The 25,324-nt window shown below is 33.5% G+C and overlaps 1 protein-coding gene across 7 annotated transcripts in view; it reads left to right on the forward strand.

Moving 5' to 3' along the window:
- Positions 1-19,520, forward strand: part of LOC128183297 (spermatogenesis-associated serine-rich protein 1-like) — a 35,975-nt gene extending 16,455 nt beyond the window's left edge. Inside the window, exons 1-8 of one of the 7 annotated variants that reach the window (XM_052852251.1) lie at positions 3,637-3,841; positions 4,218-4,365; positions 5,255-5,367; positions 6,106-6,255; positions 7,425-7,496; positions 8,569-8,692; positions 14,590-14,601; positions 17,465-19,520. In XM_052852251.1, coding sequence (XP_052708211.1) covers positions 3,799-3,841; positions 4,218-4,365; positions 5,255-5,367; positions 6,106-6,255; positions 7,425-7,496; positions 8,569-8,692; positions 14,590-14,601; positions 17,465-17,600 — 798 coding nt within the window. In that variant the 5' untranslated portion in view covers positions 3,637-3,798 and the 3' untranslated portion in view covers positions 17,601-19,520. Of the gene's footprint in view, positions 1-3,636; positions 3,842-4,217; positions 4,366-5,254; positions 5,368-6,105; positions 6,256-7,424; positions 7,497-8,568; positions 8,693-14,589; positions 14,602-15,200; positions 15,267-17,464 lie in introns of those variants that run through there. The other 6 variants (XM_052852249.1, XM_052852250.1, XM_052852253.1 and 3 more) reach the window with 6 other exon arrangements.
- The last annotated feature ends 5,804 nt before the right edge of the window (positions 19,521-25,324 follow it).

The following is a 25,324-nucleotide window of genomic DNA, read 5'->3' on the forward strand; positions in this document are numbered from 1 at the left end:
TTAATTTCTATTTTAAAAGTTCATAACTTGAACCGGCACTAGCATAAATACGCATTCGCTGTACATGTTTCACAGCTAATGAACTATGATAAAACTTAAACATTCAGAATAATTGTAGTTAAACTTATTATGAGAATAAAAGCGCCAATTGCAATTATAAAAAATATTGTGTGTCTCGGTCGTTATATATTAGTGTGATTATAGGTTAATAACGTGCATGCATTTTGTCATTACATGATTTCCTGTTTAATTCACCATTTTCATTTAAACTTAAGAGGAACAATTCAGTGCGATCTCATTAATGAATACCGGAGGCGATGTTCCCTAATATCACTCAATGAGTGATCATGAACAATGACATAAAGTGCATCAATATTTAAACAACCCTTGTACAATGTCATCATAAAGTCATTGGTTCACAGTCCAAATGAAGTATTACATGCATTTCATCAGTACATTGTAAGTATGGACAAAACCACGCATTGTTCCTTTTGATGATGTATTGATTACATGTACTACCGGCAGTTTGAACGATACTGCAAATAATTAACACCCCCACTCCGCAAAATTTCAACAAATGCTTGGGTATCTCCGTGAATCTCCGTAAATCGTCTACGATGGTCGGAGATAATTGACTGGTGATGTTCAGTTGAGTGTATGGTATTCTGATTGTACATGTAATGGTATTTACCTACAAAATGACGTGATAGGGTGCAAAAATAAAATTGGATATACATGTAATTGCTAATAAATGGATTGAAAAGGGGGAGGGGCATTTTTCGATCATTTGAATGGTATACATACAAAAATTGTGGTACATAAATTAAGACAGGTATAATTGATTAATTTACGTCATTTTGTATGGTACATGTACAAGTGCCAGTGGCAAGCTGTAGTTTACTTATACATGTATATGTACATTTGTATACATGTAGACCTGTGATTATAAAGCCTTTGTGACAGTGCAGTGGCTATTTTTATAATGGCATACTGATATCACTCATTTCCTCGAAACACTCTCATGTATTTCAACGATCGAACTTATCTTGCTACAACAAGTTTTACTTTTTAAAGAGAAGGCTATATGATTTTGACCATTTTTAGGACCATCTTATTTCCTTCCCGAAGAGAAGATCCGAAAATAAAACCGGGGTGAATATTTCCCTGAATACACACTGTATGTTGTGTAAATCTAAATGGAGTCTGAATATGCGTTTGATGTTTTAAAACACAGAACAGAAAATCCGAGTGATAATTGTAAATTTACTTCACCAAACGTAATATTTTTCTTACCACAATGTGTGACATTCTCTAAATCAGTAGACATGCATGTATTTGATATGACAATTCACAAAAAAAAACGACGTAGCCAGTACGTGTAATATTATATGACATATTTGTTTTTGCAAACCTTTAGTCTTTTTTCCCCCGGTCAGCATAACCTCTCATTTATAAATATAACTATTTTGGAATCTGTCACGCGTATATTAGGACAATTTTGGTGTCAAGACAGTCTCGGTCTTGTGGTAAACTATGTATAGTCACGATCTAGGAAGATACATGTAAGTTGTTCGCTAAAAGTGAGAAGATTGTACTTGGCTGTTCAGTGCTTAGAAAATCATCATTCTCTCTCTCTCTCTCTCTCTCTCTCTCTCTCTCTCTCTCTCTCTTTCTCTCTCTATTTAAAAGATCAATGAATTTTACCTTATCTACACTCTCTGACACTATTTCTATCTATCTCTGTGTCCATCGCATGTCAGCATCAAGGGAGGTAACTCATAAATATAAATAGCTCGAGTTCAACTCAATATTCTCTTCCCACGAGAGCATTTTCTCCAGTCTGGTATTGATTTTTTAATTTTGTCTAAATTCAAGGAGTCAACAACCTTTTGAAATAATCGTGCTGCAGCTTGGAAGAGGTCTGTGAACACAGAGAGAGAGAGAGAGAGAGAGAGAGAGAGAGAGAGAGAGAGAGAGAGAGAGAGAGAGAGAGAGAGAGAGAGAGAGAGAGAGAGCTATTGTAAGCTTCGCGTGCATGGAAATAAACAAATAAACATCTGCTTGTTTTTTCCTATCATAAAAGATTTGTTTATATGCGTATACATATCATTCACACGATTAAAATAAACCCACAAAGAACATTTTTACTCAAATTTAATTATTTCACCCAATATAAATTGGATTTGCTTTGTCATGCTTAAAATTGCCTTTCATTCTCATCGATTAGTGAACAGGTGTATGTTTACCTGCATTCCAATTCTTTCTTGGACATTTAACCTCACAAAAAGTTAAATCAAAGCACCCTCGCAAACCACGGTCATATTGTTTGCATTTAATCAATCCCCTCCCCCCACCCTCCACCATCTGGAGAAACCTACATGGACATCATTGTACATGTATATGTTGATTCCGCGCGCAGGCGCCATGACTTGTATACTAGTAGTGCATGTAGACTGATTCTTGATTGTAGCAGCGGCAATCTAATGTAATGCAAAAAGGACGTATAATGAACCGGAAAACAGCTGCATTATTTGACGCTTAATTAACAATTAAACTTGTCTTTTTATCACATCCTGATCCGTAAATATTTATTTCCCTGTGATGATACTTCACATACCATAAAAATATTTATTTAAAAAACGCATATATACTCGATCATATGCATGTGTATAGCTGCATGTAAAATACAGTATATCATATCAACTTTTAAATTATAGACTTGCGTCGTTTCTACGTTTTAACCAAAATTTTAGTTCGTAGAATGCTTTTAGAGAGCTATAGTTAGAGAGCTTTAGTATTCTCTCTTATGGAACTCAAGTTTTATTACTAATGTAAACTTTATATGTTTTGAAAATCAATAGACTATATTACTATACAAACCATACTTGGCATACACCTGACATTATTTGAACTGAGATGATGCGTCTACTATAAGATCAAATTTTTCCCCACCCCCGCACGCCAACCCTAAATACTTAATTAGACTGAGGCCTAGAACAAGCATTTTTAGGGACTTGGTCGTAATTTGATCTGAAGTTATTTGAATTTTTATTTTTTATAATTCAAGCTGAATGTGAACATTAATAATTAATTTCCTTGCGACAAAGCGAGAAACTGAAATTGTAATTCTTGTCAAGTAAACTACACCTATAGGCTTAATTGTTCAATATTTTCGACACGTACTCTTTTATAACACATATTTGTGCGCTTTTTACCTACATTATGTGACCTAAAACGTGTAAATAAAATCGTGACCTCAATATGCACTTTATATCTTTGTTTTTGCCCCACCCCTATCCCATTCTTATTTATTTTTTTATTTATTTATTTACAATTTCGGATAGAAGGTGTAAGTGGTTATCAATATAACACCCCCCCCCCCCAAAAAAAAAAAAAAATAGGCACTCGATCCCCATTATTTCAAATCAGATAATTGCGATGCAATTTTTACTCCCAACACAGATAAATTTGCCATCCCCATAATCACTTATACAAGATTAACACTGTTTTATAATAAGTAATAAACATTTATTTTACATGATTTGATTATTAGTTGTTTAGAAACGACCCCTTAATTCTGCTATGATCCGCCCTTTCTTTGAACGAAAGTGAAAGTGTTGATAGATGGCGCTGTGATCGGGCACCGATTTGTTTACATCACCAGGGCCACCGCTTTCACTCAGCGCATGCCGCTGTTTGCTCGAATTGTTTACATTTTGAGTTAGCGCTGAAAATCATTTAAAATGTAACTTCCTAGCAATTGAATCTTACGGAATATCTATACAATAACTGACAAATATGCTACACGTGACCACGGAAATCGGAAAAGTGGGAAGGAAAGGTATATGAATGTCTCCTGTCATCCCGTATTTCCTCTGCTTTCAAACCAAACGTTTTAACTTCATTTAGAACTCATCTAGCGTCTGCCAATTTAACTTTTATTTAAACAGTTGTTTAGCTACTGTTTATGAAGTAAAGAATGGTATTTGTGTTTCACTTTACATACACTGTATTAATTCTATCATGATTATAGCTGGTATAACTATATATATAATCGATTTATTTAAAATAAACAATTTAAAATTTTAATAAATTAACAGACAGTTTAATGCACACACCAATGAACAAAATCTGGTATGCACATAAATGAAGCCTGTCCCCTACATCTACATGTATGTACATTTTGTATATGTTGATGAGTGCAATGTTTGTTTCAGAGAGGGAGAGGCGTCACTTCCCGGACATCCACAATAACTGCTCGGCGCCCGCTTACCGTTCCCGGGGACGGAGGTACATCCCCCATGGGTACGGGTTTAATGATGAGTGGACCCCCCACAACCAGAACATCAACATCAAATATACAGAGTAAGTTCGATGCAGAAAAAAAATTATGATATGTCTGTACATGTTACTGGGTTAACAGGCGTTTCATTATATTAGGACAATATATCACATCACATTAGCTCAGTGGTTAGAGTGCTGGCATGGTACGCCAAAGGTGTTGAGTTCGAATCCCGGTTGAGACTTGACTTTTCGTAACCTTGTACGATATGTAAGTGTAACATATAATGGAATTGATCAAAATTCCTCAGTCAATCCTTGATTAAGCAGAACATAAATCTTTGTTACATTGGGTATAGTCTTTTGTTACTGCCAGAACTTGTCCAGGATATCTCCAGTGTCTACTTGCTATTTAGTAAGTAGACAATGGAGATCTGCTGGATATCTCCTAATCTCAGCTAGATTCGTTGAGACTGAAAATTTTTGAAGGACGCATAAAAGACGTTCGTCAAAAATTTTCAGTCTTGACAAATCTCGCTGAGATTAGATATTTCCATTCTGCAAATGAGCAAATGAGGATTACTTTTGCAGATCTCCAATCAACCAAACGAATACACCCATGGACTTTTTGAAGCAGTCAATTTACATTGTATTGAGTGTGTTCCCCACATGGTTGACATAGCCCCCACCAATTTTGGTAAATGTATAGGTCAGGATGAATTTACTATGAAATCTTCACTCTCAGATAAGAGGGCAGAATGAAAAAATAGATGTTCATGCGAAAGTGTCATGAGATTACTGAGAGAGTTTTATGAATTTATCGCAGCTAAAATGCCTAGAGAGTTACCTCAATATTTATAAAGACCAAGATCACAAAACATGAAGATGAGTTTCAAATTTTCACCGAATGTTTTTGTTAAAAATGTATCATTTTACAAACTGACATTAGAATGGAATTTTCTTTCTGATTCAGAAATGGACCAGACTGGAAATCCAAGCTGAAGTACATTCCAGATCCAGAAAATCCTAAATATCCTGCAGCAGAGATTTTTGAGAACAACTGGAAAGCCATGAGACCTTATCCTTGTAAGTCATTTACCTAACAAATTGGTCTTTTGAACTTTGTCACAAACCCTATAACTCAATTTTTATTTTTTGAAATTGTCAAAAACCTGATAAAAACACTGCCTAGAAAATAACATATTCGACTTTGATGATATAAAAGTTAAAAATTGTTGGACACTTATAATTATAAATTATTTAATAGCATCATTACCTTGCTGCCATGGACAGTACATGAAAATAATTTTCATACAACATATTTTCCCTCAAAGTTGTTTCCTTTGGCTGCATGTTATGGGCCAAGCCAATGAAATATTTCTTTTTTTTTCTCTAATTTTAATGCATGTGGCAGAAATATACAGGAAATATCCAAACAATATCACAATTACAGACTAAGGAGGCTTTAACAAATGTATTTCTGTAAAAAAAACAGTATATGTACTCTCTACTTCATAATGCCTTAGTATGACAAGATGATTCAGTGAAATATAATATTATATTAATTAGTTAGGCAGTTGACCCAGTGCAAAATAGCTGATAATGGAAATTCAAGCAACTTCTGATAATCGAATAAAATCGCTCAACTGAAAAGTATCAATACCAGTTTCTGATTTTCTAGTTAAATGATACACTTAGATGTTCCGCTTCATGCCTCGGACCCCCCGGTAAACTCAAATAACAGTCACACCCCCTTCACCATGAAAAATTTTCTGGATCCATGCATGTGCTTGTCATTCTAATTAATTTTTTTTTCATTTCCAGACACTTACATGCGGACCCGGAATGAGTGGCTCTTGGACCCGGGACTGACCAAGGTCGGCCTGAGGTGTAACTTTGAAGGTGTTCATAGGGCTACAAACACCAGCAGTGACGAGATCACACACAGGATGCTGTTTGGGAGGGGACGCAACGGTCAGTTACAAGTTACATAAAGAAAGTAAATAGTTACATGTGAAAGTTACAGTTATCATGTGAAAGTTAAAAGTTACATGTGACTTTTGATGAGTGAAAATTTTATTTCTAAATCTTCAAATTTTTCACATTGGTTTATCTCCATTATTTCTCTCTCTCTCTCTCTCTCTCTCTCTCTCTCTCTCTCTCTCTCTCTCTTTTTTCTCTTTTCATTTATCTCAACCTAATACTGCTTATTATGAGTTTATGCTCACTGTGGAATCATTGCTTCTGAGAGACCAATGTTCGTAGCTTTTTTGGGTACGGTAACCCTTGCCCACAAATTTCCATCCCCTCAAACATATAAACAACCATTTGTTTAATATTTATTTTACTAATCCTGATTACACTACCAACAAAATTACCTCTCCACGAACCAGAAAAATTGTGGTTACCCACAAACATTGACCCCCACAAATAAAAATGATTCCACGATATTCAGATTACCGGGTACCTTAATTATGCATTACATTATAAACTTTAATATATGTTGACTTCATGCATCATACTATCACAAGAATAACTCAAGTTACTGGTATATACATGTATGATGTACATGAACTCATATATCAGTTAACTCAAAGTTTCTGTTAAACTGTAGCTGCTAATATGGCTAAAACATGTATAATAAGAATTCAATTCTTTAACTGAACCTTTTCAGATAAAAGTGAATTCCCCCCAAAACAAAGAATTTTATAAAGTTGGTACAGATGGATTTTTGTAAGACTTGCCGATCAGTGATCATTTTGATCCATTTGACCTTGACCCTGATAATTGGCCTTAAACTTTAACACACAATAATCTATGACCTTGACCCAGACTACAAATACATGCATGCAGAATAATTCATATCTTATAGAGAGAAATCCTTTAATGTCATTGAGAGATGAATTGTATATTTATTTTTACATACATGTATTTTTATCAGAACAACAGATAGACAGATAGACAGATAGACATATAGAATAATGTACATATGTTAAAAATTAAAAATCTTTCATCTGGCTCTTTTCTTTTATCTTAGAGGCAGGCATATATTTTATATATCGGTACTTGCAACTACTATACTGCAGTGTCCATATAAGTACAATACAGTCATAGAGTACTAACAGACGGAGTGTATGTTTCAGGCTCTAGCATAGTGGACACCAGAAGGGGTTATGATGAAGTATTCAATACAAAACTCCACTACAACATGCCAGGTTTACACATTGAATGTCTCGATTGTTGAGTGTCTGGGGAGAGTTGTAGATGTAGAATATGTTTTACACTGTAAATACATGTATAGGCCTATGGCATTAGTAATGTGTAGTAGTGTACATGTATAATATTGAGGACTCCCCGAGTTTTAGGCCACGGTTACGTGCCACTGAGGGATCCTCGGGCGCTGGGTGCTGGTTGAAATTAACATTTATTTGTAATCTGGAGTTTTACGTGTAGTAGTTGTAATTAAGCAGCAAAAAATTTCCAGTTCAGCTTAAAATCATCATATTGAAAAGAAAGTTGGCTTCATATTATAATGAAAAATAAAATTTGCAAAAATTTAAGAAATTAAACAAACATTGTTCCAAATTGTAAGTTTTTAAAAGATATTTTTCAAAGTGATATTGATATGATTAATTTCTATTTTTTATTGTTTTTGCTGTTTGTAGTATAGAGTCATTAAAAATCTTGGTATATTTAATATAATAACCAGAGTTATCGGGTGGTGATTGTCTGTAGTTAATTGTAACTGTTTTTCCTTAATTACATGCATGTACTTTGAATTTTTGTTAAAAAAACACACACAACTTAGTTTGTGCAGTATCGACACAAACAGCACAAATTTGCATCAAGGGAGTTAAACTCGATATTTAGAATAAATGCATTTCAATCCAAGTTATCTTTCCTGGTTCACTGCCAGGACAATTTCGAAGCTAGATTGATTTAATAAAATTTATTTTTTCTAAACGACACTATCATTACAACAATATTAGTCGAAACCTTTCCATCACTTACTCTCTTAAAATTAGTTGCGATTTTCTTTTGTATTTTCTTAAAAGACACATAAGCAAAAAATTAAAGCCAAAAAAAAATTGATAATAAAGATTAAAGCCAAACCACAGGTAGCTAACGTTATAAATTTTTCTTATAAAAATAAAACCATATATCTAACAATTTGATAATAATATTAGATATAGGATATTTATTTTTAGAACGAGAAAAATAGATAACGTCAGGTGCCTGTGAGCCAAACCCCAAGAACCGATGTTGACCGCTTTGTATGTGTTTCAGAGACGACAATAGACAGGAGGAACGGCATACCGTACGCCTCTGAAGGGGACAAGTCGTACCAAGCCGTGGAGTACTCCCCAAACTTCCACAAGGCGGGCTCCAGTCTCCCGTCCCCACAGTTCGGGTAAGTTCAACGGAGCCACGAAAAAAACCCCGTAGTTTGTATGTACATGTGTATATGTAGCTATTTGCCGATCCTAAACGCCTTTACCCAAATAAACATCCCCATCCCACCCTCACCAAACACAAACTCAAGCATTTTTGTGGCATGCTATTCGTTTCAGGACCATATTCTGTGTAGCAATTTCCTATTTCCTCTGTACATTTCTTACCCATCTTTGCTAAAATATAGACCCCCATCCCATTCCAACCAACGCGATAATCCATTATTTTTGCATGCTAATTTTTCGCAAATTGATATTACCTTTCCGCAACAATTCAAACAATCAATTAATTTATCTATGTACATGTAGGTACAGATAACATGTATTCATGCAGTGCATCTAACTTTGAAACAGTACTATATTACATTTGTGAATTTTTTTTCTTATTTCATTGAATATTCCCCCAACATCTTCAAAATTGTTTTTTCGATATACTTGTAGCTTAAAAGTCTTTTTAGTAGAATTGAAGTTTTGAACTTTTTTTTTCAAATTCAAACCGCATTGTAATTGATGTTTAACATTCATCCGCCGGCCATACCTTAAATAAAGCATGTCAACTGAAGTAAAGAAAAACTTACAATTTAAAAAAAAAAAGTTAAAACCTAGCTCTCATTAACCTAGCAAGCAACATGGAAGCTCGTTTGTTTTCATTTGCACATCAACGTAAAAAAAAAAAAACATCCCGTGATAGTTAAAATATTGTCGTTTATTTAAAACTGACGCAAAAAATATAAAACATAGAAACAAAAGTGGCTGGAAGATCCACAAACATTTGACTAGTGAACAAATTGGAGAGTATAGAACAGAAGGAGTCTCCCAGCCACGAAATTGCTAAAACTAGTACACATGCTAAGAAACTCCAAAAATGAAATACAATGGAAACATTAGTGGTGCGTAAATTTATGTAAGTAATAAAACAATCAGTGGACTTGTTACCTCTTTCTCTCTCTCTCTCTCTCTCTCTCTCTCTCTCTCTCTCTCTCTCTCTCTCTCTCTCTCTCTCTCTCTTCCCACGTAGGTGAAAACATAAACTGATTTAAAGCTCTTAAAGATTCAATTAAGAATTAATTTTAGATCTTAGATGTGCAAATATGTGGGAGTTTTAACAAAATGGAAAGATCAAAAATCATTTTAATGTCAAAACTTAATGAACATGTAATAGTCCCACACAACGAGACCTCATCCATCCTTTAAGGTTCTTTTCAACAGACATCGATAATTCAACACATTTGGAATCTCTATTAAGACAACCGCTGATGGGCGTTTTAAAAGCAATGATAGCGGGCTTTCCCGAACAGTCTTGTCTCCAAAAACCCGGATGTTGACCTACCTCTTTTCAAAGTTCAAAGGAATATAATTTGCATTACTTTGAAAATAAAGAGGATAAAGAAAGAGCTCTAAAGATCGATGTTGGATGGGCATGTTGGATTTTATATCAAAAACTCATTTCACTTTTAAATTATTTCCGCGTACACCATACCGGAAAGAACTTTCTCTCGAATACCACTTAGCTTGGAAATATAATTCTCTTCTATTTGTGATGAAGGCCAGTTTTTGAGCAGTGACGTCAGAAAATTCAATACCCAAACATTACATCTTCACATGAAAATAACACAACCATGGGTCGTTCCTTCCTCCTTTTGATAAGAATTTTTTAATTATACACCTTTTCTTCCTCCTTTTAACAAGAGTTATCAATTACATACGTGTGTTCATTAGATCATTTTTTTATTTATTTAAAAGACTGAATTTCACTCAGAACTCAATTTCATTATAATTGATTACTAGCCATGTTTTGTCGCCTTGTGCCTCAATTAAAAATAGTCACTAGGTATTCGCCATACTATGTTGATTTCTGTTTCCAGTTTTAACAAAGTTATAGTATACTAAGTCTCGTGTAATGTAAATTTTTTAACGTTTATTGTTTCAAAACTCGGATGAATTTGTTAACAGATTTTTATCACGTGCATTGTCAAAAAGTTACAATTCAGTGCTGATCTTTTGAATAATTATTACTTCTTTTATAAAATATGTCTGTATAGATAGTGCATATCGTTCTTGTGAACGTAAATCGCGGCTGCTCGACTGTAGATTTTTAGTTTCAGTATCTCTGACGTCCCTATTACTCCAATACTTGACCTCCTCATCTGTGTCATTCAATAATGAAAAATTAATGTGAACACCATTTGAAAGAAATTTATCACATATAGACCTATAGAATGTAAAATAGAGCTATAACTAAATAACTGTATTGTATACATCTCAGTGAAGTATCGGGATTAACTAATGTTCCATCGACAGGAAACTTGTTCTTTCTGTTGGATAGTTTAAGCATAGAATAAGTCTGATTTGAATATTGTCCGGTGTTTTGACGGGTTATTAACCATTTGGAAAAGACACAGAATGAAGTTAATGTGTATTACGGTTTTCATTGATTTTGACTTTGCGTCTGTCCTCCATTATATTCTCCCTCACTACGTTCGCCCGAATATAAAACAATAAAGTGCTAAATGAATAAAAACAATTATTACATACATGTAGTTACGCTGCTCGCTATCGTTTATTTATTTATTTATTTTTTACACAAAAACACATCTTAACAACCATCTGTCAGCCCAATATCAACGCTTGCCATTTCATCTGCCATTTTACCTGAAGTCGCAACTAGCGAGCGAGCTTAGAGTGTCACTCCACCACATGGTCCTATACTTTTTATATTACGTGATCGCGTGACCCGAAACCTATTCGAGTACGTATAAAAACCCATCACGCACATAATTTTAATTATTTCAATCTGAACAGTTAAAGTTCTGTGTCTTAGAGAGCTACATATCGTTAAATATATCGTTCCGTTTATTTGAGTTCACAACTGTATAATGATAAATTAACTTAACTGTTTAATTTGTTTTCTCTTGGTCCCATCCAATATACTTGCATATCATTGCCTAAACAATCTACACGTCCATGTATTAACCCCCCCCCCCACCACCACGACACCAATATTAGGTGACGATAAACAGGGTTGTCTCCAAGACCCGGGAAGCGGGGAATTCCCCCACATATGATGCCTTAATTACCCGGCTATTTTTGCATTTCATCAAACACAATGTAGCCCCAGACCACCTTTCTACTTTTTCATTTCCTCCTTCTACTTCAATTTTTAGAGACAACTCTGCGATAAATGTTCAACTTACCGATACATTTATATATTTATTAAGATTTAGCTTCAGAACTGTAGCTCTCCGGGGAAAAAATACTGACAGACCGGAGAGCTACAGGGCCACCCATTGAAAAAATTGTATATTTATTGCGCAGAAAAACGTACGCTAGTTTTCGACTAATTTACCTTATTTATACGCAAATTCTGTGAAAACAATTAGTACCATTAAATTCTTATGCAATTTACTACTGATATCGTCTCTTCACTTGCCTCGGATAGTCTTTTAAACACCATCACCAGTCCCGTAAATTCATGTGGTGCACTTTGTTTACATGTAAAAATGGCGACTCTCGATCTCGATGTAAATTCAACATACTTGATTTTCCGAGGTCGGTAGCGTGTTTCGGAGAAAGTCTGAGGCAAATAAAGAGGCGTTATCAGTAGTAAATTGCATGAAGAATTTAATGGTACTAATTGTTTTCACAGAATTTGCGTATAAATAAGGTAAATTAGTTCTGCAGCTGTCAATATTTTTTTCCCGGAGAGCTACAGTTCTGCAGCTAATTAAGATTGTTATTGTTTTTCCAAATAAAGTAAAAAATAAAACATACGATAATATATACAAAACTCTTCTTATTCACGGTTTTTAAACCTAAAGACAAACATGATCGTATTTATATATATATATATAAGAATTTTTGGGCAAGAAATTTCGATAGAATGTATATAAAACATTTGTTTTCACTCTTGACTTGTATTTCTATACGGCGTGTATTTTGTTTAATATGTCTATTTGGTTATTGAAGATATTCTCTCTATTTTCTGGTATTTACTTGTATTTCAGTCGAGTCAGGTATTAAGTGATGTGTTTGTGTGCGTGTGACAATAACAGTTTGTTATCAAGATAACATCACTAAGAACGTTATTTTAGCATCTAGAGACTTTCGTACTATAAATACAGATGACGTCATGTTTGTTTAAAAAGTTGTTTCGTTATTCGCTATTTTTAGTAACAGTTTAACGGATTAATAAATGTGTTCATATGAAATAGTTTTTATCGAAAGTTTTATATCTGTACACTACACATATTCATACGTATACATTGTAACTATTATACAGCAAAAATGTACGCTATAACAGCCACTTTACAAGTTTTCAGTTCTCAATTAAAGTGCAAAGGGAAGCGATGCTATCGGAGTTGTTTTTTTGCAACTGTTTGAAGATATGTAAATCAAACACAATGCACTCACATTTAAAAGTGTCAAGCATAGACTAAAATAATAGCATATCCTAAATAGGATAGTACTCATTAATCTGAGCTTCAAACAGACGGGAAGGAATAAAAAATAGCAGAGAACAGTGTATATTTCACTGGCGTCGGAAGCAAATTGAAAGTGGGGGGGGCTAGAAAGAAAAATCCTCAAAAATATTTCCCAAAATCAGGAAAATCCTAATCCGGTGGGGGGGGGGGGGGGGGGGGGGGGGGGGGGGAGTAGTATGCCTATCCAAAAAAAATTTTCCTACCCAAATTTTTTTTTCTCCCCCAAATCATGAAATTCCTAATCCGTGGGGGGGGGGGGGGGGGGGGGGAGTAGGCTTATTACTCCAACCTTATCACTCTTTCACGGTTAATTTAGGAACAACTATACTTACGGCAATAAAAAGTGGGGGGGGGGGGGGGGGGGCTAAACCCTCTATAATGCTATGTGCCTAATGGATAGGTCTACATTTGCAAAAAAAGTGGGGGGGCTAAGCCCCCCCTAGCCCCCCCGGTTCCGACGCCTATGTATTTAGTAAGCTTACACCATAAAACGTTCTCAGTGGGTTGGAAGCAAAATTAACAGCTATCAATTAATGTTGGGATTCCCAGAACAAAAAGAAATGGCGCTCACGTGAAAGAATGGTCTATGACACGAGGTGTTGGATAACTATGTCAGCAGACGGTGGAGAAAGTCATTTGGTTTAGAAACGAACTGGCTGAAAAACTTAGGTGACGATGAAACAAAGAAAAGCTTTAATGTATCGATCTGGTCACCTCGAGCACTAGTAGACTTGGAGGGAAATAGTCGAGTATACATGAGAAGTCGCACGTACAGTTTATAACGCTGTCTACACCAGGGGTTTTTTTGGACTGTGAAGACTCTATGTCTATTGAATGTAAAGTAAAACGTGTTTATGAGTCAGTCAACACAGTAATACGTCCTTTGTTTAAGTTTTTTTTTATTTTAATGAGAAAGAAAATCAACTTGTTTTTTGCATTTCCGTCAGAGAAATTTTAGCTTGATCGTCTCTGACGTGCAGGATTTTTCTTGCAATGCACAGCGCTACAACTGTTTGCCATTATGTATATATCCTACATGTGTGTTTTTTTTAAATTCTCATGACGTCGCTAACTTAAGATGATGTCATTTCCGTCTTCTGCGTAAACATACTTTTAACGTGTAAGCGCAACCTTCTGTACAAAGCTTTATTATTGAAAATTCCATTAAAAAAATATTCAGTATGAATATCTACAAAACATTTTTAGATTTATTAGTTTAATTGGTATTTTAAAAAAACAATACCGTAAATTATTCATGAAACCTTATATATGCTTCACAAAAAAATAACGGTATATATGTGCATACAAAAAATCATCATACATATAAGCATTTATTACATGTGTTCTATTATCCATTGTTTTTTGTAATATTACAGTTTGGTCCGAAAGTAAGTTCCCTATTACCCGTAGCATGTAATAGGTTGTTCTTAAATTCCTTTGTTAGAGACTGTAGCTCCTAATTTGCATGTCTGAATGCATTTACCGTGCTATATTGCATGAATTGTTTTAGACTGCTTTTCTTTTGATTTTTTTTTTAATTTCACAGAACTTCTGATATTTTTCATTTCTGTATCAAGTATACAAAGAAGAAAACATTAATTGATCCCTGACAAATAAACGTGATTTTTACAGAGACATGTAAACTATGAACGTAACTTTCTTTACACTCCCTCCAAAGTAACATTGACCTTATTATATAATTAATACGTATAGATTTGTCATACCCTACATATAAGTTTACCTGTATTTCTCCCAACATACCCAATCTAACATTAAATTGAAGATTTCAAATAGAAAAGTTTTAAAGTAGTACCACTTTTTTTCAGACAAACAGGCAATGTAGAAAACAGTTCACGTTAATGTGATTCATTGTAAATAACATGCATGCAGTGCATTTTAATTTTTTGTTTATTTGTTTGATTTATGTAGTTGCTCGTTGTGTTTTGCTTTTGTTGTGATAACCTTTGACCTTTGTGTTCGTGTGCAGTGCTAACTACCCAAAAGTATCCACTGACACCTGTGTACCGCTTCTTCCGCTTCCCAAGATTCCAAGGTGAGTGTTTCGATGACGTCATAGTAAGTAAGTGAATGGCGTCAAATGGTAAGCTCTTCTGCACATTTATGGGTGCATATATCAATATAATGAACGACGATTCTTTTTTATTCTAAATTACATGTATACAAAAGAAAGTACATTTGTAAAATTTGATCATATTTCTTTTCAATGCCTTGTTTTAAAACTATTAATTCAAGAATTAGCGTTATCTTTGTTTGATATTATTACCAAGTCGCCTGAACACAAGGGTGAAAATGCAAATTTCGATTTGAACTGCAACGAAAGTAGATGACTCTCGCGTTGCTGGTAAGAGTCCAAACGAGAGATGTAAAAAAAAAAACCAACATTCTTTTGGGTAAAGAACTGAAAAACCCAAGATCATCCAAGAATTTACATTATTCAATGGCCGTCGGTGCCCCCGAGAAATATTGTAGATCTCCACGATAGATAACAATGCTTCATTAAGTACTGACATTAAATTCAACATTAAACGATGAACAATCTTTCTTACTTAAACATTTTCTGCGCCGTCGGAAATTCAGTTTTCCCGTTCTCACCCGATTAACAAGTTTGCTAACATCTGAGATGTATTGAAACCCTGGAGACAAGGATTAAAACCTCTGCTTTTAAATTCCTATAATTGTTACAAGAGTTTAAGATTTTATTGTTTTAGTATTAGTTTTTGTGGGCGATCAAAAACATCTTCAATTTTTAATTTTTTTAGAATTTTTTTTTATTCTTCATTACATTTGAAGTTCAATCGTTTTATCTCCTGAGTAGTCTTGTAATAAAAAAATATATATATGCAATTAAATTATTTCACATCCGGACAATTTTTTACGTATGACGTGTTCGTTTCTCTACAGGTGTGGAAAACACATTTTAAATATCAAAGCAAAGTCCAGACTCATCGCAATTTTCCTACACGAATCATGACAAAAAGTGTGTATTAGTCTGGGATATATTTTTTATCTTAATTGATTGCTCAATTAGCATATTTCCACGTACGATCTTATCAATTATCTAATGCCTTCAGTTTTACTACGTATACAAGAACGACACGTTTTTGATGTTTAATTAAAACCAACTCTTTGATAAAAGCAAAAAAAAAAGACCTTGTGTTTAATTGATGCACTTTCCTGCAGCAATACGGTTTAATTTGTAAGGTTAATATTTATGATATGTACTTTATTGGCCCCGAGATTTTTTTATGTTCTAAAAGCGCCGATACAAGCGAGGATACTATGGTTTTCGTCCAAATTAAATAAACTATAATCGTGGCTCTTTACCCAAAGAAGTATTCTTGTATAAGGCTGAAGGACTGTACTCAGCTAAAGCCTCGACCTCATTTTGTCTGATGACATACATTGATTATTTTACTATTAATTAAGTTATGGTTACAAACTAGAAACAAATTATAAAATATAAGGTTAATGTAAAAGATTTTTATTTTTACCATAAAACTACGATTTTCTTGTATCATCGAAACTAATTTTCAGTTTTCTTCAGCAACTTTGTATCAACCCTAGAAAGGACGATCTAATGCTATTACAGTTAGTTTTACTGTGCTGTGTTTTCGACATAAATTTGCCTACTTTTAAAGAGGCTGGGTGCCCAACAAATTCACCATCAGATCTACCTGAAATGTTTTTGAATGATTTGTTTATCCATATACTACTTTTAGTAAAGCAAATTTTTATATATATTTCAACTTGAAAATTTGAACGTGTTTCTATATAATTATACAAAGCTCTTCTTGTTAAGGAGATTTGTAAGGTCTAAAAATGGCCACGACCACCCAGTCCTTTTAATTCCTTAACTTTTATGATGATATATTATTATACATGTATATAGAATGCTCTTTGGAATGTACCGAGACAATGAAAATATCTGTATACAGAATTGAATTGATATAAACTCTTATTTGTCGTAATTGTGTTTTTTTTTTTCAGAAGGAAAAAAATGTAAATTAAAATGTTGATGTTTTAATCAATTATTTTTGTAAAAAAAAAAAATGATTTAAAAAAAGTGCACTAAGAATGATCCGGTCATCATTTTATATTTAAAGAAATTTGAATATTTTTTTAATGCAAATTAAAGAATCGTAAGTGATTTGGTCCTTCTACATGTAATACAGAATATAAGCGATTTCTATCCATAAAAGCAATCAACAGGAATAATCAATGTTTTCTCAGGGACACTTTCCGAGAGATGGAGAAAAGGCGACAGATGTCGGACGAGATCAGCGCGGTCCAGGACTTAGAAAGCTGGGAGCCCGCTAAGCCAATCCACCAGGCATTAATCCCGGAAGATCCTCCGGCCAAGAAATAAACAGCTGTCACAAGATGGCGGGCAATCATACCGGAAGCTCCCTGTCACCGATGTCATATTGGCCAGCGTTGCCATTACCGTTCCTTAAGCGTGCACTTGAGTCCGCCATTTTTTTCCTCTCCAAGTTTACTTCTTCCATCTGTATACAATGGATGTGTGTAGGGTTTTTTTACGGTTGTGATAGGGTATCTGTTTATGGTGGCATAAATAATATGTAGTCCATTTTCAGTATTTATTCAGTGCCTTTTATATAAGGTTCACGAACGCCTTACTGAGACAATGAAACATGTATCTGGTGTTAAAACCTTCGACACACGAACCTTTAGCCTTTTTTACCCTTTCATGTCTTTTTTTGTGTCAGACAGTTTGTGATGTTTTGTTACTATATATTTGTCTGCCTACTGGATTTTTAACGCATTATAGAGTAATCGCTATTTTTTTTATTTGAGTTTTATGAAATTCTTTAAAAGCTTGTATGTGATACTTGAAATTTTAGACCACCAATTCTATAACAGTATTACAGCGTGTTAGCCCACTCGCACCCCCTTGTGATCTATTTGACCAGCGATAAACGGCGAATGTTACTCACATTTGTAAATCTTATTTTACCGAAACACTCCCAGTGTTACTCCGATTTCTGCATATTAACGTAAGCGACACCAACTTTACAGGAAATTATTGCGCTGTGTCACTAAAGAAGACCTATAAATATATAGCAAAGAAAATTGCATTTTGTGTCACAAAAGACCCGAGGAAGCCATTTTATTTGTTTGCCTGTTTATTTATGATCCAGAAAAAAAGCGAGGATATATCAATATCGTTTTGATTAATCATGGGCTACCATCAGTGCCAGAATATTTCATTCATACATTTTTTTTCTACAAATCAAAATGTTGCATTTTTAGAATGAAAATCATGGCGTCCTTAGTTTGTTATTTAAGCGTCGAAGAAAAATTTATGAAAGATTATTGATTTTTTAATAAATATATACATTTTGTACATGTATATATATAATCATTTTGCGCTGTTGTGTATAATGAATATTTGAATCTATCTTTTTGGATCATTAAAACTTTGTATCATGTGTGTACTTGCTACATGAATACGCACAAGTATTTTGTTTACTCGGCTGATTTTTTTTATTAAACCCATGACAATTTCTAAAGGGTTTTTAAACATTTTGAATTATACCTATTAAATGTAAAAATTAATATATAGAATATCAGTATTTTATTTGAACAGTATTCATACATTTATATTTATTTAGTGACCGCACTGTGTTAATACTCGCTCAAAACCGCACATCTTTTCTACTTGATGTATATTTACTTGGAAACAATGCTTTTATATGTAGAAAGTTGTGTTAATTCGTTATGTCAAATGTAACGTGTTTAATCAATGATAGAATAAGGGTGGAAATCCAACATATTAATTCCTATCAATTTTGGATGACGATTAATTATTATGTCGTAAGTGAATATGAGAATGATTCTTCCAGGGAAAAGATTTAGAAAGAATTGGATTTTGTTCATATATTTTTGTTCAAATATGAATTTTTATAAATCATATAACTTATATTTATTTTCAGCATATCTGTGATTCAGTCTTTTGTATTCATAAAATAAAAAATGAACATGCTTGTTTTATAATGCATTAAATATTTTTATATTTAAAAAAAAAACCAACTAAATACAAGAAATCTAAGTGGTTGTTTTATCGTATGTATTTTGGTATTAAAGTTTTTTTTATGCTGGTCTGGGTCAAACTAAGTTTATTTTAATGCCTTAACCAATATGGTTCTTTTAAAAACTCAATAATCCTGTAACATTACAAGACACATGAATACAACTGAAATGATCTCGTAAATATTTCCAACTTCCTGTCTTCATCGGATGTAATTTTGAAATAAAAGACATTAAAAGAATCATTTCGTCTGAATTTTTTGCATGCATGTATATAACTAGGTTTACCGATAAGCGTGCACATTCATCATTAACTTCATTGAAACCATGATTTATCAGATTTGATACGAGACATTCAAATAGATTGGTCAAAATATCTTTGCTGTGTAAATCGAATACATTTCTACATACGTAAACATAATTAAGATCAACTGTTGGCTAGCCTATTGTGAAACTAAATATTTCAGGAATTAATAGTTGAATATGTTCACCGTTATAATTATTTTATAAGAGGTATAGGATCGTTTGATTATATGATTTCTTTGTCACGTATGCATTAGATAAGATTGAATAGTAATATCAATATTTCCATACCATTCGGATAATTTTTTTTTTATAAAAAATGTAAATCTGCTTTATACTATTTTTTTTCATCCTAGTGTTGTGTTTGAAAAAAAGTATTCTACTTCGATTAAAATTCAACAAAACAATGAAATTGAAATGTAATGTTAGGAACGTTCGCTACATGTATATTGAGAGCTTGGATTCTAATGGCTGCCGTCACGGTTCCAAACAGTTTTATAGTATTAACCTTCTTATATGGAAGAATTCACTCTTCCATCTATGTAACGTTCTGACCCCAATCGCAACTTCTCGGGCCTTTCCGGCACGCTCGGAAAAACACCTCGAATGTATTAACATCACCGGATGTTAGAATTTTTTACAAAATGGAGTCGCTTCCTAGTAAAATAAGTATCGGCTATACAGTCTTGTATGTTGCTTCTGTGTTATATTTTAATGTATATCGTTTACTTTAATGAAGTATAGCTCACATCTAAACCGATCGTAAAATGTGTTCTATTTATATCAAGTTTTACAAAAAGGGGGGTTGTCATGGACGCCTAGGTAATACATTCGAGGTGTTTTTCCGAGCTTGCCGGAAAGGCCCGAGAAGTTGCGATTGGTTCTGACCCACAGCTATTATACTTTGCGCACTGTAACTCACTTCATATAAATGAGTGAATAGAGATTCAGTGATGCATTTAAACATTTTCATTTATGGTGTGTTACAACGCACATTGAAAAATTACGCACATTGAAAAAATTTCAAAGTGCATTAATTTTGGGACCAAGTCAACGCACTTTGAAAAACATTTTACAAAGTGCGTAACTTTTTCAAAGTGCGTTACCACAATGGTGGCTCCCTCGTGCCATGAAGGTAGCGATCGTTGCAGAAATCATTAATAATCAGCTGCAATATTCTCTACCATTAAAACCGCACAAAATAAACCACCAAAAAGTGTATATATATTCAAAGTACATTCTATTCTATTCAAATGATATACTAGTTATATTGGTTGGGTCAGCCAACTCTTTGTTAACTGCAAGTCGGAGCAAACTGTCTCAATCATGCGAGTGTTAAGTGTATGAATATTTGGATGGCTTGTGGATTAAATTGTCTTCAAGAACGGTGCGAAAATACGATATTGTCTTCATGAAATAAATAATAATCGTACAGAATTTTTACGTAAAGTGAGACTGGTTGATAAGTTATTGACACAAGATACATGCAAATTATGATAAAGAAATTATTCAATTAAGGACTAATGGACTTTTGGTGTATGATGTTAAAGAATCATAGTTTTACATAGTTCTGTCTGTTTCGTTTTCGGCCTTTCTGTCAATGACCGTTAGAAATCAACGACTTTATTCTATTCTTACATCATCAGCCTCGGTATACATGTACAACTCCCGGTTCCATAATCATTTTTTTGTGTGATTTTTTTATGACGGAACTAGATTTTGGAGGTTTCATACATGTAGAATACAAGATTAAATGTTCCATGTTGATTTAGCTGAGAGGTACGTGTTTCGTGTATAAAGATATTTCGATCTTTGCACAACTTGCTATATATAGTTTTGAAATAGCCGGATTAAAGAGACCTAATTTGGTTTCACAAATAGTTTGATTTTCTATTTCGGTCTATCTGTATATATATACTTGATTGTAATGATTTCATTTTCATCCCGCTGAAATTCAATATACACGCCGGTTGCACCACAACCATGTTTGGCGAAGCCAAACATTTGCTTGACTCAACAGCACCCGTTGGTTTTCTCAGACGATGGGAATAATTAATCTTCCAGTGCTTCTCAACTCATTAGTCTCTTATAACCGAGCCAGGTCGTCTAAGGGCACATCAAAAGTACAACGAATTTCAAGAGTCTTTTATTGACACAGCTAAGGTGGAACCGCCTACGCGTGCGTAAAGGGTCAGCCCGTCAGGAATCGAGAATCCATTATTATACCAGTAAAGTTACGCTGACACAAGAATGTGTAGATTTCTTTAATGATTTTGCTCTCGGCCTAATTTTTCTTCGACAATTTCTTTTACTATTTCAAAATGCAAACATACAATTCGATTATTAAAAAAGCTTCAAAGAAATAGTATTTCTTGTAGAAAAAGGCAATTAAAAGAAACAAGAAAGTGGGTTTTTTAAATAATGAATGAAAACTAGGTAACTTAAAGTATGTCTAGTATATATAAACTATTTTCTAAGTAAATGCAAACGTTGACCAATTATAATAGGCAAACAAGCAAATAAAGGTATTGCTCTTTCATCATATGTTAAAGAAAAATCATTTGAAAATGCGTCATACCATGACCCTGATGGAAAAAAAAATCAGGGAATTTTTACTAATTACCCATTTATTCAAACTAAGATTTTTCAGTTAACGCACATACTAAAGATTATTATAATCAGAACTTGCTAGAAGTAAATGGATAAGGAATTTATTGATGTATTCAAAGTCTCTAGTACAGTTGGTTATTTGTGCAAAGTTTCGTCAACTGATGCTATGCGAAGCTTTTGTCAGTTCAGCAATATCTTACTTGCTCCTTTATCTGATTTATTTAAGCCAAAAAAAAAAAAATCTTACACAATTAAAAAAAAACCCTCAAGAATTTTTAGTGTTATACAAGCACCATTGTAGACCAATATTAATGTTTAAGATAAAGTCGACGAATTATTACCGTGAAGGATTAAGAACAGGGTACATACCATAGACTATATATAAATTGTCCTGAAATAATTTCTGGTATATTTGGACAATGGTAAGAGGCTTTGGCCAAAAATAGCTTTGGATTATTGGATTAAAATATGAACTTACATGTATAAATGCGGTCAGTAAAAATAGCGTTTGAACGAAAATAGGAAATGCAAACGAATTAAAACAAACGCTTGACTGAAAAATGTTTATAATGTTCATTATTGTTTTTGCTAGAAAATACGCAAAAAGTGTACGTCTACTTAAAAAACCCTACTGTGTTTGCTCTGTAAGAAAACAAACGAGGCTGTGTCTATAGTTGTGCATTTTTGGTAGATATATAGTAACATGACATTGTGTACTTGTAACTTTGTAAATCGAACTCGGAAAAACTCAGTCTGCTAACGAACAATGCGTAGCTGCCGTTATGCACTTAGACATTCAATTATAAAGTCCTTATGTGTTCCTTTTAATAGTAAACTAAACTATGGTAACAGATAATAGCTTTCGTATAAGTTTTCCGTCATTCACTTTGATTACGCTTAAAAAAGACTGCTGGTGAAAACAAATGGATTGACTAAAAAAATGTGTTTTGCGTTTTTACTACGAAAAAATTCGCAAAAAAAGCAGATAATTTTATGTTCAAAAAGTGCCTTAATATTGTTCCTGGTTGATCTCGAAAACACGAAATCCGTTCTTCGTTGGGGGATCCCCCCCCCCCCACCAGGACGGCACCCAGACCCCTCGCCTTATTTGGTGCCTATACTTAATTCTAGTTCTAGCTACGCCACTGATTACATGGAAGCATACATTTGAGCTCTGGTTTTTTTTCTAATCAAGAATATATGCATATACGGAATTCTGTGAAAAATTGATAAAAGTACATGTAAATGTATAAAAGAAGTAATATAAGTTCAATACTGAGTTCTAATGTTAACTTTTTGTAAGCAGCTTCAAAGTCCGCTTTAACAACCAAAAAAGCATGTAACGTTTGTATAATTTTAGATCTTAAAAGTAAAACTTCCTATGTTACTAGTATTGCTATGCCAACGGTACGCGTCACGTAAAAGAAACAGCCAATTCTTCCATATATGGAAGTAACATGTTCATCAACTAAAAAGAAAATGGCGTCTATCCATGCATTCCTTGTTTCGTGTAGCTAAAACTTTCAATTGAACACGAAAAAAAAATCCTTCGCATTTTTAACCTCAAAAGTACTACGGGACTGTAATATCAAATAATAAGTCATTTAACGAAATTAACAGTATTCATTAAAACTTTACAGATATTAAAAATATACAGAAAAAATAGATATATGTACAAGGAAAAAAAAGGTGTTGGCAAGAAGCTATAAAATTATACGGTTCATTGTACGTTATACAAACAAAGTTAATGTACTGAATAATTCTATAAATACTATAAATAATAGCATAAAATAAAAATATTAGGTGTCTATATCAAGACATCTGAAGAGTGTCAAATTTGTTAGAAGGTTGATTCACCTTTGTATTATAAAGATAACCATGATTGCTATATCCACGTGTTTGTATATCACTATACATAACACCAGCCTACCTTTATTATATCCACGTGTTTGTATATAACAGTTACTATACAGGAGACCAGCCTATCTTTATTGCTGATTTACAGACATAAAAATAATGGTCATTTTTGTTTCTAAAATATGTCATCATGTTGTACGTAAGCAGAAGGTTGCTTTGATTTTTTCGCCGGGGAATTTAAATGACACTATTATATAATCACGACTCTTTTGTTTATAGGTATACCAATTATTGATACACACTCGATCGTATTTGTAACTATTGTACAATTCAACGCTGATATAAAAAAAAATATTCCTCCTTTAGATGAAGTCGTTTCTTGAAGTGTACATGTTTTAAATTCCAATGCTAACGGTATTATATTCAAGAAAGAAAACAAAAGCATGTCCCAAACGGATGAATGAACCAATACTAGTAATTTTGTGAATGTCACTTTTTGTACTTTTGATTACAAAACAGGAAATGCAAGTCACGTCAATACAACAATACACGACTTCTAGTACATCCTCGCTTTATTGTCCTTCCAAGAAATGAATTGCTAACTCAGTATTTTTTTTACATGCATTGTTTATTATTATTAAGTTGGATTGACATGCGAGGATAGGGACGTTTTACGAGTATTCGCCGACGGATAAAGCATATATGCTATCACGAACATGAAATGCTAGACAGCATTTTCTTTGATATATTGGGATTTGAAATTTGTAGAAAAAAGTTTTTGCAAAAAAATCCCATTTTACGAGGGTTGTTAGAAATGTTCGCGGACAAGTTTGATTGTGAGCGGACTATTCGCATGATACCAGCGAAACTTTTCATATTCGATCTGACGTATTTTCTAAGAAATAAGTAAAGATTTGTCTATTTTAAATGCACCTTAAAAATATACAGATTAATTATTTTGATAAGATATGTTTCACGGAGCATGTCATTTTTAATTGTTTTATATTTTGTACGCATTTTTCCTTATTAAGAAATATACAGTTTAAGCGCATAAAAATAAAGGATATTTCATATGAGATCACAATAAGTTATGAAGGTCATTTTGTTAAAGTTTCAATTAAATTGAAGAATTTCTGACCGTTTCTTTTCAGTGATTTGACGTCACCTGACGTCGTGGAAATATGAAATGGTGCTCTGTAAATCCAATTCATGCAAAATAAAAAAACGATGCATCTTTTGAAAACAACTTCAAAATCATATGATTTTTTGCAT

This window comes from Crassostrea angulata, chromosome 5 (genome assembly GCF_025612915.1).
Source record: "Crassostrea angulata isolate pt1a10 chromosome 5, ASM2561291v2, whole genome shotgun sequence".
Taxonomy (NCBI): domain Eukaryota; kingdom Metazoa; phylum Mollusca; class Bivalvia; order Ostreida; family Ostreidae; genus Magallana; species Magallana angulata.